The sequence below is a fragment of the Camelus bactrianus genome, chromosome 20 (assembly GCF_048773025.1).
Source record: "Camelus bactrianus isolate YW-2024 breed Bactrian camel chromosome 20, ASM4877302v1, whole genome shotgun sequence".
Lineage (NCBI taxonomy): Eukaryota > Metazoa > Chordata > Mammalia > Artiodactyla > Camelidae > Camelus > Camelus bactrianus.
This window is the reverse complement of record NC_133558.1, coordinates 22553776-22572678: the sequence shown is the minus strand read 5'-3', so window position 1 is coordinate 22572678 and position 18903 is coordinate 22553776. Positions and strand designations below refer to the sequence as shown.

The window sequence follows — 18903 nt, the reverse complement described above, 5'->3', positions numbered from 1 at the left end:
AGCACAATTTTTCCGTTATACAGGAACATGCATATATTCATTGTCACATTCTTTTTCACCATGAGCTACCACAGGATCTTGTATATATTTCCCTGTGCTATACAGTATAATCTTGTTTATTCTATATATACCTGTCAGCATCTACAAATTTTGAACTCCCAGTCTGTCCCTTCCCACCCCACTCCCTGCCAGCAACCACAAGTTTGTATTCTATGTCTGAGTCTGTTTCTGTTTTGTATTTATGTTCGTTTGCCTTTTTCTTTCTATTCTTTTTCTTTTTTTTTTTTAGATTCCGCATATGAGCGATCTCATATGGTATTTTTCTTTCTCTTTCTGGCTTACTTCACTTAGAATGACATTCTCTAGGGATATCCATGTTGCTGCAAATGGCGTTATGTTGTCGTTTTTATGGCTGAATAGTATTCCATTGTATAAATATATCACATCTTCTTTATCCAGTTATCTGTCAGTGGACATTTAGGCTGTTTCCATGTCTTGGCTATTGTAAATAGTGCTGCTATGAACGCTGGGGTACAGGTGTCTTTTTGAAGTAGGGTTCCTTCTGGATACATGCCCAGGAGCGGGATGACTGGGTCATATGGTAAGTCTATTCCTAGTTTTTTGAGGAATCTCCATACTGTTTTCCACAGTGGCTGCACCAAACTGCATTCCCATCAGCAGTGTAGGAGGGTTCCCCTTTCTCCACAGCCTCTCCAGCATTTGTCATTTGTGGATTTTTGAATGATGGCCATTCTGACTGGTGTGAGGTGATAACCTCATTGTAGTTTTGATTTGCATTTCTCTGATAATTAGTGATATTGAACATTTCTTCATATGTCTATTGATCATTCATATGTCTTCATTGGAGAATTGCTTGTTTAGGTCTTTTGCCCATCTTTGGATTGGGTTGTTTTTTATTATTAAGTCATATGAACTGTTTATATATTCTGGAGATCAAGCCTTTGTCAGTTTAATCTTTTGCAAAAATTTTCTCTCATTCTGTAAGTTGTTGTTTTGTTTTGCTTATGGTTTCCTTTGCTGTGCAAAAGCTTGTAAGTTTAATTAGGTTCCATTTGTTTATTCTTGTTTTTATTTCTATTGCTTGGGTAGACTTCCCTAGGAGAACATTTTTGAGATGTTTGTGAGATAATGTTTTGCCTATGTTTTCTTCTAGGAGGTTTATTGTATCTTGTCTTATGTTTAAGTCTTTGATCCATTTTGAGTTTATTTTTGTGTATGGTATAAGGGAGTGTTCTAGCTTCATTGATTTACATGCTGCTGTCCAGTTTTCCCAACACGATTTGCTGAAGTCTTCTCTTTTTCTTTGTCGGTTTGGCTACAGGTTTGTCAATTTTATCAATCATTTCATGAAACAAACTCTTTGTTTGACTGACATTTTGCTATTTTCTGTTTTCATTTTCATTTACTTCTGCTTTTATCTTTATTATTCCCTTCCTTCTCCTTGCTTTGGGTTTATTCTGCCTTTTTTTTTTTTTTTTTGAGGTTCTTGAGAGTAGAAGCATAGATTATTGATTTAAGACTTTTCCAATATATGCATTTACTGCTATGAATTTCCTTCTCAGAACTATATTACCTTGTCCTACAAATTTTGATATGTTGTATTTTCATTTTCATTCAGTTTGTTTATTTTGATTTCCCTTGAGATTGATTTCTTGTTGACTCATGGATTATTTAGAAGTGTGTTGTTTCCAAGTGTTTAGAGATTTTTCTGTTATCTTTCTGTTACTGATTTCTACTCTGATTCTATTATGGTTCAAGAGACACTGTGTATTATTTTAATTCTTCTAAATTCGTTGAGGTTTATTTTATGGCCCAGGATATAATCTATCTTGGTATATGTCCTGTGGGCACTTAAAAAAAAAAAAAAAAAGAGGTCCTATTGGTTGGTGGTGTTGAGCTCTTCTATATCCTTGATGATTTTCTCTCTAGTTGTTCTATAAGTTGTTGACAGTCTCCAGTTGAGTTGAAGTCTCCAACCCTATTTGTTGTGTTACTCTGCTCAGTATACCATAGAAATTTACTTCTCACAGTTTTGGAGGCTGGAAAGTCCCAGATCAAAGTCCAGCAGGGTCAGTTTCTGGTGAAGACTGTCTTCCTGACTTGTAGACAGTTGTCTTCTTGGTGTGTTCTCACATGGCCTTTCCTCTGTGCCTGTGTCTGGAGAGATCTCTCTCTTCCTCCTCTTGTAAGGCCAGCAATCCTATTAAATTAGGATCTCACCTGATGACCTAATTTAACCTTAATTACCTTCTAAAAGCCCTATCTCCAAATACAGTCAAACTGGGAGTCAGGGCTTCAACATAAGAATTTTGGAGGGATGCACTTCAGTCCATAGCATTCATGGATTTGTCTGTTTTCCTTTTTAGTTTAGTTTTTGCCCCACATATTTTACAGCTCTGTTGTTTGGTGCATACACATTTAGGATTGATATGTCTTCTTGGTACATTGACTTTTTATCATTTTATAGTGCCCTCCTCTCTCTTATCATTTTCTTTGTCCCAAAGTCTACTTTATATTAATATAGCCACTCCTTTCTTTTAATTAATGTTTGCATTGTGTACTTTCTTCCATCCTTTTACTTTCAACCTGCCTATATTATTGTTATTTGAGGTGGGTTTCTTATAGACAGCATATATAGTTTAGTTCATGTTTTCTAATCTACTCTTCCAATCTGTCTTTTAATTGGTGTTTTTAGGCCATTTAAACTGGTGTAATTATGGTATATTAGGGCTTAAGTCTGCCATTTTTTGTTTTCTAGTTATTCTGTTTGCATTTTTCTGATCTGTGAATTACTTAAATAGAAATGGAATTTTAAAATGTTTATCTTATAGTGTCTTTTGAGTTCATTTCCTTGAATAACTCTTGGTGTTTGCTCTAAGTATTACATGTACAAATAACTTGCCACAGTCTATTAGTCTCATCATTTACTAGTCAAGTATAGAAACCTTACCTTGTCAGACATCCCTTTACCCTCCTCACTTAAAATATGATTGTTTTAAATATTTCTTCTACATGCATTTAGAATCACATTAAACTGTTAGAATTTTGCTTTAAGCATTGAACGTAATTTAGAAAACTCAGGAAGAGAAGGGAAGTCTATTGTATTTACCTATATTTTTTTCTTAATGTTTGTTCATCCTTCCTGATGTCCCAAGGTTGCTTTTTACCTTCCTCATTTCCTTTCTACCTAGAAAACGCACACTATTCTTTTAGGATAGGTCTGCTGGCAATGGAGATCCTGTTTTCCTTCATCTGAGAATGTCTTGACTCCTCTTCATTCCTGAATAATATTTTTGTAGGGCACAGAACTCTGGGTTCACAGTTCTTCTCTTTCAGCACCAGAGAAATATCATACTACTTCCTTCTGGCCTCCACAGTTCTGCTGAAAAATCTGCTGTCATTCAGATTACTTTTCCCCTTAGGGTAACGTGTCATTTTTCTCACTGCTTTTAAGAATTTTTCCTTTTGTCTTTCATTTTCAGAACTTTAATTATGATGGAATCTTGGCATGGATTTCTCTTGGTTTATCTGGTTTGGGATGTGCTTAGCTTTTTGAATCTGTGTTTCTTTTGCCAAATTTGGGGAGTTTTCAGCCATTATTTTGTGGAGTACGTTTTCAGCCCTACCCTCTTTCTCTCCTCCTGGGACTCGCTGACACACATTTGATCTTTTGTTACAGTCCCATAGGTCCTGGGGACTGTTCATTTTTTCCCCCCCAATCTATTTTCTTTCTCTTTTGCTTCAATTGAGTAATTTCTATTGTTCTATCTTCCGGTTTGTGAATTCTTCTCTTTCTTGTCCATCTGTTGCTGAGCCCAAGCACTGGATTTTCATTTTGGTTATTGTATTTGTCTGGAGAAGCCTTATTACTGCTGGGCGATGGGTGAGTTCTCCACCAGGCCTCCTCTGATGTCACCCCAGTGGGAGTGTTGGGGTGCCTTGTTATGTAGTGGAAGTGATGTCTAGGCTCCCCACTTGGCCTTTGCTGGCCTGTGTAGGGTCAGGGGCTACAGTTTTTTCCTGTGGTGTTTGGCTGGAGTAGAACAGTTTGTGTCTAAAAGCTTTCTATCTTGCGAGGCTGCCATTTTCCTGGTCCTCTGGCTGGAGAGAGAGAGTAGGCTTTTGTTTGGGCTTTGTCTGTGTCCACTGGTATTTCTACCAAGGGTTTTAATTGTACTTAGAAGAATAGGGAAAGTCCGTCTACTTGATCTTCCTGGAAATAGTTCACAGCTATTGTCAAGTTGTCGTTACATGTGGTGTAAACATTATTTTCAATTGGTTCTTTTTTAATGGTGCATTTTGCTATGCAGAAATGTTTGATTTTTATATAGTTGAATATGTTAATCCTTAAAAAAATGGACTCAGTTATGTAACATGTTTGGAAAGACCTTTCTCATACCAAGATTATGGGAAAGAAAAGTCTCATTTTCTTCTAGCTTTGTTGGGGTTTCTTTTTTTTTTATATTTAAATATGTGAATCATCTGGAACCTATTTTGGTGTAAGTAGGAATAGAAATTTTCCTGCACTGTCCCCCCCCCCCCCCATAACTACCCGCTTGTCTTAGCTCCATTTACTGGATAATAAATATTTTATGGTGTTAGGGAAACTCTTTAATTTGGTAAATGTTTATAACATAACAGTGATCCCAATAGCCAAGTCATAAAAAAAAGAATTCTAGAGGCTGTGCTGAGCAGTGGAGAGGTGAAATGTCTGCCCTCTGTGGGTGTTTGTGGGGAACAGCCAGTGCTGTGTGAATTCCTGGTCCTGGAAGGTCCACCTGTCCCTGTCTGCTGGGCTTCATGGGGGGGACCCTAGACACACTCTCTGTGTCAGAAGCCAGAGGTGCTGAATTGGACACAAGGGCGTTTTGAGCTGCGCTGGAGAGTGCTCCAATTTGCAGAGCTCTGCCTCCTCAGAGGCCTGGTCTCTGCCAGGGCTGCTGTATCTCAAGCCATCAGTGGTTACACCCCCGCTGCCAGTGCCTGGACCACAGAACCTCTGTGGAGGGCGGACTGGTCTACCTCACCTTCCACCCTTCCTACTCCTGCAGCTCCTTCTGCCTCCAGGTCCTAAGGAGACCAGTGTGGAGATACACTGACCACAGGGAGTCAGAGGGACTGGGGAGGTAGGAGGGGAGACTGGACAGATACAGTCCTGTTGTGTGTGTCCCACCCATGCCTAATGTGAGGCCACCCCAAACTACTGCTCCCACCAGTCCTCCCTTCTGTCCAGCTCTGGTTCCCTTCGGTCAAGGGCAGCACCACCTGTGGCTCAGATGGCAGGCCTGGGAGCCCTCCACAAACTGGTCCGTGTCTCGCCCCCAAGGCACGATCAGCACAGTGGTCCTGGGGTTGGGCAGTGAGTCATAAGCCAGGCTCTTGAGTGGTGCCAAAAGGGACCATGATAATGGCACTGTGTCCTGGTACCCTGTTCCCGGGGAACAGTGACTCTTACTATGACCAAACCTTTCTCTTGCTGTCAGGTTTTTTTCTGTTTAACAAAGAGGTGCCAAAGCCAGGGAGCGAGGGGGTGTGAGGACGATGACCCCCCTTGTCTAGAACTTGAGCCCTCCGCCGGGCCTCAGTCTGCTTTCCCAGTTTCAGTGCCTCAGGAGCTCAAACTGGAAGTAAGAACCTGGGTTTTGGTGTGTCTGCCGGTAGCTGGCAGAAGAGAAAATCATTTCCTTGTTCTGGGCCTTGTTTTCTTCATAAATACAGCCAAGTATGGAATGAGATAAACGATTTTCTCTCTTAAAGTCCCTTAACAAATGGAGTATTTCACAGAAACTCATGAGGAAGAGTGTTGGGTTCTTGGCAGCACAGCTTGAAGCCCCTGGACTAGATGGTGTTGTCGGTCCTCTGCAGCTGGCTCTGGGCAGGTGTTTTAACCTTTTTGAGCCTTGGTTTCTTTCTCTATAGAGATGACAATGCTCAGTAAAGTGTGAGTGCTGGTGGGACGGTGGCCCATAAACGTGACAGAAGGCGGCTCCATCAGCAACGGGTTCTTAGTGTCTTCTGTGCCCTTGCAGCCCTCCCCTCCCACCAGCAGCTTGGCGTCACCCCTGCCTTCCCTGCTGGCGGCTCTGTGCGCACTCCGTCCCTCCTGGTCCCTGCAGCCCTGGGACCGTCTGCTGGGCCTTGTGGCGTGGCTTTGGGCCAGGAGGTAGCTGTGTCTGCTTAAAACTTAACCTCCACAATCAAACTGAGTTCCTGTAGGACAGCTCCTCCATAGCTCTAGAGCCCCATGCCGCCTTGTAGATCGACGTTCAGTAACTGTCTGTGGGTGACCAGCCCGGGCCAGGGTGTGGCCCCTGTCGGGGTTGAGACCAGATGTTCCTTAGGAGGTGAGGTGAACTGCATGCAGGGCCCTTCCACCTGGACAGGGTTAACTGACTGACAGGCCTTCTGTTGAAGAGGCTGCCCGAGCGGATTCCGGAGCTTGTCCCAGCCGGACATGGCGGATCCTCATCATCACCCCAGAGCCAGCAGAGCCTGTGCCCGCACTTCTGCCAGAAAAACAATTCAGAAACTTTCCAATTCAAGGAGTCCACAAAGTAAGGCTGGTTTCATGTTGCTTCTCATTTATTAATTCAGTCTGTTCTAAGTTGTACAGTTATGAAAATAACAAAACCAAAGCCAAACGCCCAAGAATATTTACACTCTCTTCTGTAGTGAGGTCAGTCTATGTTGCACAGATTGGTTATGTTTGGTACCACAAGATGTTTGTAACTTAGACAAAAATCAGACAGATTAACAATTATATGTACAGTAAAATAAAAGGAAGTCATTCAAGTATCAAAATACAGACACAAAGATTAAATAACATTTTATTACAATTCAGCCCCACTGCCACACCATTAGCAACAACACTTTGTGAACTGCGTCTGACAGTCGTCCTGCAGGCCCGGGCATCTCAGCGCAGGCCGAGGGCAGGCCCACTTGATAACGTCTTGATGCCACAACTACGCTGGCTGCCTGCTCGGCCCGAGGCTTCTCAAGGGACTCGCCCAGAGTTACACAGAGCGCTGCAGACGCAGAGCCTGTCGGGTGGGAAGCTCTGCTCAGAGTAGCTGCAAGCAGAAGCGCGGAGCAGAGTCTGTGCTGGAGCAGGTACCAACCCACTTCCAGTCCCGCCCGAAGGGACCTGCACAGTTCAGGACCAGGCTGCCACACTGCCTGCGGAACCTGTCTCAGGGCTTCTCCGCTTGAAGCCTGTCCTTAATGTTAAAATATTTCTTTCTAGGGAAGGGAGAGTACCTGTCCTGGAGAAGGAAGAGGAGTAAAAAAGAAGGATCTAGTCCCTTCCTTTTTTATTCAGAAATAAACCAATCTCAAAACCCAGAGCCAGAGCAGATTAGCCGAGTCTTCCCAATATGAAACACCCTGAATAAATAGAAGATATAGCAGCTTCAAGGGGAGGAGACACCTACTTATGACTTAAAAACAAAAGGACAGCTTGAGGAACTCATTGTAGTGTTTACACTGTTTTCTTTTGGGACAGACCACCCTCCAAGAGAGGCTACTTCCAGGAGACCTGGCTTCCTGGGGAGGAAGGGGGCACCGCACATGGTGCAGCAGCAGCTGGTCGCTCAGTCAGTGCGGGGTCCCTCGCCAATCCTGGGAGGGAAGCAGGGACTGAATACTGCACCAGGGGAACCGATGGGACCCCTCCCAGGCCCTGGAAGCATCAGGAAGAAGTCAGCCTTCTGGGTGTTGAGGTCCTTGTTTAGTACCGAGCAGGGGAGGATCGCTTGCCTCTCCCCGAGTGGGCGTGACTCCCAGGGCCTGCAGTGTGGATGCCTTGGCAGAGCAGGAACCCAGGGGCCAGCCTCAGGTCAGCAGGAAGACACGGCCTGGCTTTCCATTTCTGGCCAAACACGGGTGGCAGATATGCCGCAGAAGGTGCCCTGCATGCTCACCACCTTCGCTGGGAAAGAGATGTGCTGCTGGAGCCCTGACCACTGACTGGGGACCAGACTGGACTGTGCCAGCAAAGCAGGCCTGCTGAGGTACCCGTGGGAGGAAAGGCGCCCCTCTGCTCCCCACTCTGGAAGGTGCTGGATGAGCAGCAGAGCTGGCTCTGCCACTCAGCCTCACAGGAACGAGCCCCTCTGATTCTGCCACCGCCAGGAGCAGCAGCACAACCAAGGACAAAAACAAAAAGCAAAGCAAAGCAAAGCAGGAGCGCTCAAGCGGCAGTGGTGCCCTAGGATGTCAGCTTGCCCTCAAGGCCACATGGGGCAAGAATCAAAGTGTCACCTAATTTAGCCTTGTCTACACCTGGAGTCAGGGATGAGCCCAGCGGCCGAAAGGAAACAGTCAAAGCAATTAATTCAGAGAACCAAAGTGAGTCCTAATCACACAACCTGATTAGACAGATCACCGATCGGCAGGCAGCAGTCTCAGCTGACCTACCCATTAATGCCCCAAACAAAGCTGCTTTTCCTCCGGACTCAGCCAATCTGAGGTCACCAGCAAGCCTGTGGGCAGGCAGCCCAGGGGAGTGCTCTGACCACCGCCAGGTCCAAGACTGTGACCGAGAAGCGGCCCAGGCATCTCCATTTGGCCCCTGGACCTTCACGTCTGGAACCCCAGAAACGGAGCACGAGCCTTTGCTTTTGCCAGGTGCCTCTGAGGCTGTGTCCAGCTCTAGACGGGACAAGAAGTTGTGCCGTTCAGAAGGAACAGCAGCTGACTGGGTTGGGTTTGAAAAGCAGATTCTAACAGACCAACTCAGTCGTTCCCCGTGTACCTGCTGCTTTCAGGCCAACCCCCCGCTTCCTCTACAGACCTCCTTGACCTCTCCAAGACCCCGTCCTGAGGACAGAGGGCTGGACTGGCTGGACTTCTAGCCCATCTCAGGTCCCCTGTTCTGACCCTATGGCCATTTGTCCAAAGATTGGCAGTTGAACCTAGAGGTTTGAGCCAAGTGTTGAAAGTTCACTTTATAAAAAAAATTTTTTTTTTTACCATTAAAAAATGTTTTCTGGACAAGTCACTTCTTGACCCTCTGGAGTTCCAGTCTCATCTGCAGAGGCCTGGGATGCTCCTCCACAACCAGGGCAGGGCTCACTCTGCGAGACCTGGCGGTGGCAGGCCCAGACCACACAGCCAGGAGAAGGTCCTACAGGCAGACGTGGGACCTGGGTCTTCACAGCCGCAGGTGAGATGGTGGCGGTGGCAGCGGTGGCGGGAGCCTGTGCTCCCTGCGTCTGTTTCTGCAGCACAGTTGGTTCCTCAGTGGCTCAGCTTGGCAGAAGCAAACACAACGGGGGGAGGAAAGGGTTAACCAAAGGGGCCTGCACAAGGTGGAGGAAACGGAAAGGAAACATGGAAGCAGAACAGAAGGTCCCTCACAGCCTCCCCTGAGCACCCTCCGTGGCCTGCTCCGAGGGCCCGCGGCTGCCTCTGGCTTAGCACGTCTGCTTGGGAAGGCACGAGGACAGCAGGCGGAGGACCCGCCTGGGCTGTCAACTCGGGTTTCAACACTAAAGTAACTGCCGTAATTGACTGGCTTTCCTACGGGACTGTGTGATGTCTGCAGTGCCACCTCCTGCCCTCTAAGCTGACCTGCCAACACAGGAGGACGTGAGGCCTCTTCAAAACCTCAACTCTGCAATCCCAGCTGCTGAACTGCTTTGAGGTGACGGATTGCACAGCCTCCCTTTTCAGGAGGAGTCAAGAGGCTGAGGGCAGTTGATCAGGGAGGGGAATGACTATCTTTGATCCCCACACTGTGGAGAAGTGTCGGGAAGCTCCCGGAGGACCCTGAAGTTGCTCAGCCCAGGGTCCCTGTCCTCAAACAGCTCCATTTTGTGAAGGAAGAAGGTGCACCACGTGAGCAGGGCACTGGCTTCCTTCTTGCTGGGTCCTACAGGAAGGCCCTCCTCAGTGAGCTAGACTCTAGAGCCAGTCTGTGACTCACCGGTGAAGACCCAAGGGGCCACCCCATTCCTTGGAGTGGAAAACCCCTCGGGACCAGGAAATCTGCTGAGTGGAGCCAGCCTGGGGGTGTTCAAATGCTCAGACCCCATGTTCTGGAGTCATGCGTGTGTCCCCAGGCCTGGCACAGTCCTGGGCCCTCACAGAAAGCAGTCTGACCCTGGTCAAGCCACGTCACTGAGCTCAGGGTCTCACAGGGGGAGGCCAGCACCTTGGAGCAGGAGAGAGAGAGCGGGGCCGCGGGCCGGCTGTGAGCAGAGTGCAAGGGGATTCCGGCCCCAGGAGGTCACAGTGCTTGGTTGTGTCGGGAAAGGTGCAAACAGTTAGCTCTTGGCAGCGGCACCCAGCTGGGGCTCCGCACAGGTGGGAGAGGAGAGCTGACAAGGAGCCCAGCCCAGCAGAGGGAGCTGCCACTGGCGCGGTGTGGACGCTGCTGGGAGACTGCCCCACCCTCAGGATCCACAGTGCCTGCCCGCCGAGGCCCTCGCGGTGCCCACCTCAAAGGTAACTCACCCCCCCTCCAAGCTGTCCTCGCCCAAGGGGGGATTCACAGTGTCCGGTGGTGTTAGGTACAAGCTGTGAGTGTGCAGTGTCTAAAGCTGCTGCCCAGGAGAAGAGGTCCCAGTGGGTGGGGCCTTGGCGTCAGCAGCTGGAAGGAGAGTTGAGAACAGCAGAGATACTGGACGGCAAGGCACGTGAGACTAGTGGAGACAGGGAGTGAGTGCTTAGAAGATAGTGGTCTCATACTTGGTGCTGAGGCTCCGCTTAGAGTCTGGCTTGGGGTCCACAACCCAGGAGACACTGGCATGGGACTGGGCATCTGGCTCCATATCAGGTGGTTCCAGCTGCCAAGGAAGAGGGTAAGGAGTCAGGGAAACACTGCGTCTGGGCCAGGAGTCAGCAGGTGTCCCGCTGTCCCTCCCCACCGCCCCCAGGCCGTGCTGGCATCAGTGTCCCGAGGGGCAGTCTTGTTCTCCTCAGCCAGAGAGCGAGCTTCCTGGGGTTGGGGGGCAGAAGTGATACCTTCCCTGGAGCAGAGTGGGCCAGCCACCTCCAGGCTCTCCAGGGGCAACTTGTCCTGGGGATTTCTTGGAGCTGCTTAGGTAAAGGAGCCTCGCTCTGCCTGAGCATTGTGCTCTAAGCCCCAGAGCTGTTCACAGTGGTAGGAAGGGGCTAAGAAGTTTGGAAACCCCAAGCCTTGGGGTGCTCTGGTGGGGCCAGAGGCAAGACCCAGCGGGCACCCCTGACCTCAGGAGAGGACACACAGCAGAGTGACAGAGGTCTAAAGCACAGACAGGGACGGCAGGAGGGCAGCTCAGGGAAGGCAGTCACGCAGGCAGAGAGGGAGAGGCCACCAGAGTCACAGAGAGCTCACGGTCACTTGGGGAGACTGACACACAGACAGCAGGAGGTGTAAAGACCTTGACTCCAGGACTAACAGACGGCAGCGGTAGGTAGGAAGGACGGTGGGTGGTGCAGGTGTGACAGTAACAACAGCGACTATCGGGGGGCAGCGGCACCTGGGGTGCGGAGCAAAGCAGACAGACACAGGGTGACGTTACAGGGGCTCGTCTGTGGGCCGTGCTCCCTGCAGCCCCATGACGGCAGGGGTGGGAGCAGGAAGCCGCCTGCTAGAGGGGCTGGCCATGTGACATGTGAGAAGCCCCCCTCCTCACACCCGGCTCCACCCCAGCCCCGGGGCCCACGTACCGCTGACTTCCTCACACCGACCCGAGGCTTAGGCACCGGTTTAGAAGATTTTGTTTCGATCATCTCAGCAGCAGAGGCCCCCACTGGCCTTGACTTCTGGGCCTGCAGGGCCAGCTGATAGGCCACCTCAAATGCCTGTCCCAGCGTCAGGATGATCTCATAGGTCAGGTTCTAGGAGGAACCAGAGCACAACGTGAGAGGGGGTGGGGGAGCATCTCCTCTAACACCTGCCCCGGGCTCACGCCCCTGAGCACAGGCGCAGGTGCCATTGCACAGGTGACAGGAGTGCGGTCAAGGCTGCCAGAACACTGGGTTTGAAAGCGGAAATCTGTCCTGAGGCAATTGATACATTAGGGAACAATCTGAGCAAAACACATTTTGCATTCCCTCACGTGTGATCTCAGAAACACCGGGTAAATGCAAAGGCTACCCAGCTGACCCAAGTCACCTGGGAATACTATAGAAAACCGTGCCTCCCGCACATGGTAGTTCAGTTTTCCATGGGGCCCTGCTACCTGCTGGGAACCATCAAGGCAGACCTTCAGAGCCGCCACCCACCACCCCCAGTCCTCTCCTCTCTGTTCGGTTCCTTGTCTTCCACCTGCAGACAGGCCGGCTGGGTGGCAGAAGCGAGGCACACACTTCTGTAAGCCAACTTCAGGTCCTTCTCCAGGTAGTCAGTCATGCTTATTGGAGTATTTAGGTATTTCTCAACCATTTCATGTGGATAAAATGGTGCTAGTGCTTTTAGCTGGGAGCACGACGCCGTGGGAAGAACTGGCTGACCCAGGAGATGTGAGCTACAGGTAAGAGGACCACGAGGATGATTCTGGGGTGGGTTACCTACTTAATCTTCAAACTAACCCCATGAAGTCAGTTACATTCTATCCTCTTTGTGCAGATGAGGAACCAGGGAAGTGAAGTTTCCGAGATCATACTGTAGGGCCAAGAGTCTGAGACCAGGCCTAGAGCAAGCACTGCAGCCCTGGGGCTGGGAGGGCCGGGGAACTAGCTACTCTCCCGGGGACCGAGGGACCTGGACAAAGGTCTGGGGCCTTGTCTCAGGGCAGCTGCCATTGTCACTGGTCCACTCCCTGTTGGCACTGTGTGTGATGGCTCCCCTCAGCCCAGCAGCACTGGAGTCCAGCCTAGGCAGGAATCTGGGGGAAGAAAACTTACTGTCCCCAAGAGGGAAGGAGAGGGACTTTCAGGGAGCTGGCCCAGCTGGAGGGCAGGTTGATAAGCAGCCCAGGAGATGAAGGCCTTGGCTGACCCAACACTCAGCTAGAAGCAGGAAAACTTGTCACTAGAACCTGGGACGAGCTACTGTTATTCCCCATGCTCCAGTCTCACTGCCATATAAAGAGGATGGACTGGATGTTCATTTATGAACCAAACATTTGCTAAATGCCAACCAGGTGCCAGGACACTACTACACTGAGGCCGTCTCGGCGCAGGATCCCCTCCAGCTGGGGGCTGCACCTACCACATCCACTGTGCTGAAAACATGGCAATAGTGATGGCTAGTCTGCAGGTCCTTGGTGATGTAGGCAAAGGTACAGAGGTCCTCCGGGTCCTGGGCTGCACAGGAAATGTTCCGGATCTCATGCTCCGCAATGACATTCTGTCGGGAGAGCAGCGTGTGGAATTCTCAGGCACCCTGAGGGCATGCCTCAGCCCCTCACCTTCGCCACCCTTTTGTCCCAGCCTAGGGCATTAGCCAAAGGCCACTTCTTGTCTCTTTTTTTGGGGTGGGGGTGGAGTGGCGCCTAACCTTGTCCAGTTTAGATTTGGGGTCTCCATCCTTGAACACGGCAACTGAGGGAGTAAAATGTTTGCATCCAACCAGCAGATTTCCAGCCCCTTCTGCCCTCCAGCGTGGGGTCCCAAGCACAGGGACCGGGGGAATCTTTGCTCATTAAGTGAATCACAGCATTAAAGGCCTGTGAGCAGGGTAAGTGGCTGATGGTGGCCACGATAAGGAAGACAAGCTACTTGGGCGAGGCCCTGGGACCAGGATATGTGCATGTGGGAGAGACAAGCACCTGGACCAGGAGAGGGACAAAAGGGGCTGGGGACACTCGAGGGAAGACACCAGGTGGCAGGGGGTGAGGGACCAGGAGAGGGCCCCTTGCAACAGCACTTGTGGAAAGCATACCTTGTTGGAAGCATCAATGAACTTGACACCTTTGTAGGTGATGGACAGGATGATGGTGGGGATCTTCTTCATGTGCTCGGTGGATTTCTAAAGGAAGCAAGGGGAGGTGCCGTGAACACCCCTCCTCGGGGCTAAGCCCTCTTGGAGGCCCAGGCAGCTGCAGCTGGTGCCCCCGTTTGCTGCCTTCTGTCCTAGCCACCCCCTCCACACCATCCCCCCAGATAACCTACCCGCATCTTGGCACAGGCGTCTTGTGTGGATTCTGTCCCTCGCAGGTCTTTGATCAACATGGAGCCCAGGTACTGTGGGAGTGAGCAGTGGCCAGGCTTAGGAAGTCCTGTGTTATCACAATCAGGTGGTTCCCTCTCCCTGGGGCTCCCTCCCCCATCCTGGCTGGGGAGGCCCCTTCCCCCAGGTGCTGGGAGGGTCTGAGGAGTCAAGAATGGCAAGGGGCCCTGGACTCGACTCGGGGTGGAAGGCAGGAGACCGGCCAGGCTGGGAGGGCAGGGGCTACTCACATTGGCTTCATAACCACAGGACTCGAAGATGAGTTTCTCTGGCTGGTGTTGCCAACTCTGCACAGGGGCATAGGGGGCGGCCAGGCTGGGGGGCCGAAGGGTCAGCTTGGCCTCTCGGTGCTCCTCCTACAGAAAATGTGCCCAGGTCAGCTCGCCCCCTCAAGGAGCTCCTGGGCTCCCCACCCAGCTCCAGCACTCAGCCACCGTGAGGAGCCCAAGGGCCAGGTAGGGAGGGCAGGAGGCAGATGAGCCATTCACATGCACTGGGGTCAGGGTGAGGCCCATCTACGCCAGACAGAAGGCAGAGAAGCAAGGACCTGAGCCGCCCACAAGCAGGCTCAGTAGGGAAGGTCCTGTGGTGTCTGAGATAAATCCAGATCTGATTCCCAGGTGGGAGGTACTTCACAGGGATAGGCTGTTTGGGGTTAGGAGGCCTCTGGTCCAAGAGATGATGGGTCCTTAACTAGGCTTCTGGTGGAAGGAATGGGGACGAGGGAAAAATTCAGGAGACATTTATGATGTCCATTCCCAGCAGTATGCAAACTCCTTTGATATGGAGCAACTAAAATTGCTGGATAACGTGCTCTTTAAATCTTGTAAAATTCATGGCTGTGTTTGTGGAAAGGTGAGGGAAAGCCTCAGAGGCCAGAACTGAAAAGCTTGAGTCACGAGAGAAAAAGGAGCGAAGCTAAGGCTTACCCTACAGGGGACGAAGGACACCTGTCAGTGTCTAACAGGCCAGGGTGGGGCACAAGAGACAAAGCCTGTGGTCTCTGCAAGGCAGGAGGGAGGACAGGTGAGTCCTGAGTGAGTGCAGGAGCCCTGAGAGCAGCACCTTGAGAGGTCAGCGGCAGTAGAGCCGGAGGGACTGCAGGGCGGCCTCAGGCCCGGCAAGTCTCACAGCTGTGCCACTACTGGGCTGCAGGGACAGGGCAGGAAGAACGGAGTCAGACGCGGGCTGAGCTTGGCTGGGCAGGTGGGACAGCAGGGAGTGGGGTTGAGGAAGAGGGGAGAGAGTAGGTGTGAGGACCAAGCAAAGAAAGGGAGCCAAAGAAGGGGCGGAACTGGGGAGAAACTGAGGGCTGGTGGGCCCGAGGAGTCAGAGCGGATGGGTCTGGACTTCTGAGGCAAGTCCAGGCCACGTAAGCTGTGGGCGAGGCCTCAGCCGTGACAGGTGAAGTGAGTCCTGGCACGGGGTTCCTGGGGGCTGCATGCAGGCAGCTGGGTGGGAGTGAGGGGAGGAGGCTGCAGTCTTCCTCCTGCTCCTGACACCAGCCCAGCAGTGCACAGGCCTAGGGGCAGTGAGGTACCTGGGAGGCCCTGTCCTGCCAAGAGGGATGAAGGGAGCCCCCTCCCACCTTACCTGGATTCTGAAGTGCTCTGCTCGAGAGGGTACTGCAGGCTCATGGAGACTGTCATGCCGCCTCCTGCCTACGTCCCCAGGAGGCAGCAGCAGGTCAGCAGATCGCCCGGTGCAGGAGTCATTCTGGCTCAGGGGGGATGACGTCTGTGAGAGCAGGTCTTGGCACTGCAGCGGGGAGAAGTCCAGGTGAAACTTGGAACCTGTCAGGCCAGCCCTGAGCTTGCGGGCTCAGCCGGGTAGTCAAAACACCAGATTCTTCCAGCCAGGAAGCCCTGACAACCTGGTCCTGCAGGTGAGCAGCCACCGTGAGCACCCTGGTCACGAGTAAACCCTTTGGCCCAGAGACACATGGGGAGAAAGAGGGCAGGGCTGGGAAGCAATCTCCAATTTATCAACAATAAACCATCTGTCACAATCGACTGCAAGTCCTTGGGACACGTAACCAAATCCTGAGAAAAGACGGCGCTCCCAGCTGGCACGTGCACAGGCCTTACCCCACGGAGTGTGACTCAGTCACTTCCAATGTCAGCTGTGCGTCTGGTCCTCAGAACCAGTCTGGGCCCTGGCTTTCTCACATGTAAAAGGAGGGTAACATAACACCCACTCTGAGGCTGCCATAAATGGGCTGCGGCTCAGAGCCCAGAGCTTGTCAAGGGCTTGTCCCCGCAAATCGGCAGCAGGTACAGCCTTGTAGGTCTGCGGGGCCAGCTCATCCTGAACCATGGGCTCAGTCTAACCAGCTTTTCAGGCAGAGATTACCTGGCTTGAGCAACAAAACATCTGTAAGGTTTTTAAAATCACAGGGATTTTCTTTCAGAAGACCTAGGGAGCATAGGTCCTGCTGTGTGTTCCATGCCCCGTCTCGGGCTCATGTAGACTGTCCGAGAGGGGCTCCCCGACCCCCACCCACCCCGCCTCCCCTGCTCAGCTGAACTGAACATTCAGACACTTGCTCTCCTACTTTTCCCAACATTTTTACCTGTATTTACCCTGTTACAGGCCATCTCAAGTCTCTCTGATGTTGATGGGAGGCATGTGATTTATAAACAGCCAGTCACTCCCCTCCCCACCCCACCATCCCGTGCAAGGTGCAGACGTAGCCCCAACAGAGGGAGGGGAGGGATCAGCTGCTCCTTGACTACAGAGGCGATGTTGCCTCTGAAGAATTCCTAAGGAATTCCGTTCCTAACAACACGAGGCGCACACACCTATCCCTGTCCACCCGTTGCAACTCACTCTTAGCTGGGAAAATCGTGGGGGCTTCTGGGGCGGCTCCTCGTAGGGTCTGTCTGCGAGGGAGGCGATGATGCGCTTGCGGTGGCCGAGCAGGTGAACCTTTAGCACCTGGGCAGGGTGGGGACAGAAGTCAGACCCCTGCCCGCGGATGCTTACGCTTCAGGAGCAGCCAGGCTAGGCCTGAGCAGAGCAGTACTCACATTGACAAGCTCCAGCTCCCAGAGGTTCTTCACAGTGTCAATGGAGCTGTAGCCACTTGAAAGGAAGGAATGGACGTAGTCCTGCAGCCCTAGGGAGTCCAGCCAGGAGGGCACAGATAGGGGGCTGTTCCCATCATAGCCCAGAGCCTTCACCTGTGGGGCAAGGAGGGGAGGTGGGACTGATGTCTTGGCGCTCAGGGGACAGGGACCCTGGGGACGCAGCCAGCTCACACGGACCACACCAGAGGCTGGGGCAGCTCCTGAGGGCCGAGGGGCCTGGGTCCTTAACTCCCCCGAGTCCGTCCGTCCACACAGCCCTTTCTATCTCAGCTCTGGTTTCGGGACCACCAGGGCACCCCAGGTCTGGGGAAAGTGCCCTATCGGGTAAGGCTAGGTGGAAGAGGATTTGCAGAAGACCCCCGCTGTGCAGTCACAAGGTCCCAGACCTGATGGGACAAGGAAATGGTGTCTGCGAAGCAGGCACTGCCTCGCTGCTAGGACTTGTTTGCGCTTCCCGAGCTCCGGACAAGGGGAAGGGACAGGGGAGTGCTGGAGTCAGCAGAGCTGAGGAGAGGCTCAGGCCTACCAGCCATGGCACCCCAGGGAAGACTGCCTCCTCTGCTGCCCTGAGGGCCCCAGGCCCCTAGGGAGGTCCTGACACCAGGGATCAGCACAGGCTGGCCTGGTCTCCAGTGAGTCAGGGGAGACCCCACAGGGGCTCCAGGTGACAGGCCAAGCCTGTGGGCACCAGGCTCTGTGCCAAGCAGATGCCGGCAGCCCCACTCCTGAGGTCAGACTAGGTCCTCACTGACCCTAGTGCTCTGCTGGCTCTCTGGGGCCTTAGAACATGGCAAATAAACAGGACCCTGTGCTCCCGGGATGAAGGGCAGACACTCCACAGTGATCTGCATGAGCTATGCTCCACCCCTGCTCTGGGTCCAGGTGGAGGTAGGGAGACAGCCCTGGCAAAGGCCCAGGCTGCAGTGCTGTCGGTGGTCACCTTGGGCAGGGACCGCGCGGCCTGGAGCAACTTCCGCCTGTGCTGTGGGTCACTGATGCCAATTTCCCGCAGGTCTTGCTCTTCCATCACGTTAGACCCCTGAGAGCAGAAAGGAGAATATGAGTGAGGCCGCTGGCTACCTGAGGGAGTCAGGTCAGCCCCTCTTGGCCCCTAGCCAAACTCTTCTCCTTTGCCACAAGCACCACAAGGGAGTGAGCCCTGGGGTCCCGGCGGAGGCCGGGCCAGGCAGCAAGAGGCCTCATGTAGGCAGGAAAACACACTGCCCAGGCTGCCCACACTGCAACCCCGGCGGCTCCCAGGTGGGCTGGGCGGGGCCGGGGCACCAGCCGTAGCTCACCTGAGCCACGTGCATTTTTCTGGGGAGCAGGTTCCATCACTACCCAAGGTGAAGAACAGGAGGATGAACCCCAGCTTCCTCACAGACGATTTTGTGATTTAAGGCTGTAACAGCCACCTGGGGCAGGCAGCAGGGGCAGGCACCCAAGGAACCTGCCTCACCCCAAGGAGAGGGATCTCAAGGTGGGGCCTGCCCAGGTGAGGAGGGAGGGTCCTCCCTGACAAGGCAGCTGAGGGCAGCGCTGCCGAGGTGACGAGGAGGAGGATGGCTGGCATTTGCCACATTTACTCACTACGTGACAGGGACAGAGAGCTTTTATGTGGGCCATCCCATTTCATGCTCCCAACCCCGGGTGCTAGGTTCTGTTTTAATCCTGGTTCTACAGGTGAGGAAACTG

The 18903-nt window shown here is 52.1% G+C and overlaps 1 protein-coding gene across 10 annotated transcripts in view; it reads right to left on the bottom strand.

Annotated features, from left to right (window-relative positions):
- Positions 1-6582: 6582 nt before the first annotated feature.
- ANKS1A (ankyrin repeat and sterile alpha motif domain containing 1A) overlaps positions 6583-18903 on the bottom strand; it is a 176691-nt gene continuing 164370 nt past the window's right edge. For 6 of the 10 annotated variants that reach the window (XM_074348522.1, XM_074348525.1, XM_045512218.2 and 3 more), the window contains 11 exons: positions 18149-18247; positions 17149-17301; positions 16949-17056; positions 15713-15877; positions 14350-14475; positions 14062-14133; positions 13832-13918; positions 13160-13297; positions 11674-11844; positions 11385-11483; positions 9277-10808 (listed from right to left, as the gene is read on the bottom strand). In XM_074348522.1, coding sequence (XP_074204623.1) covers positions 10689-10808; positions 11385-11483; positions 11674-11844; positions 13160-13297; positions 13832-13918; positions 14062-14133; positions 14350-14475; positions 15713-15877; positions 16949-17056; positions 17149-17301; positions 18149-18247 — 1338 coding nt within the window. In that variant the 3' untranslated portion in view covers positions 9277-10688. The other 4 variants (XM_074348526.1, XM_074348528.1, XM_074348523.1 and 1 more) reach the window with 3 other exon arrangements.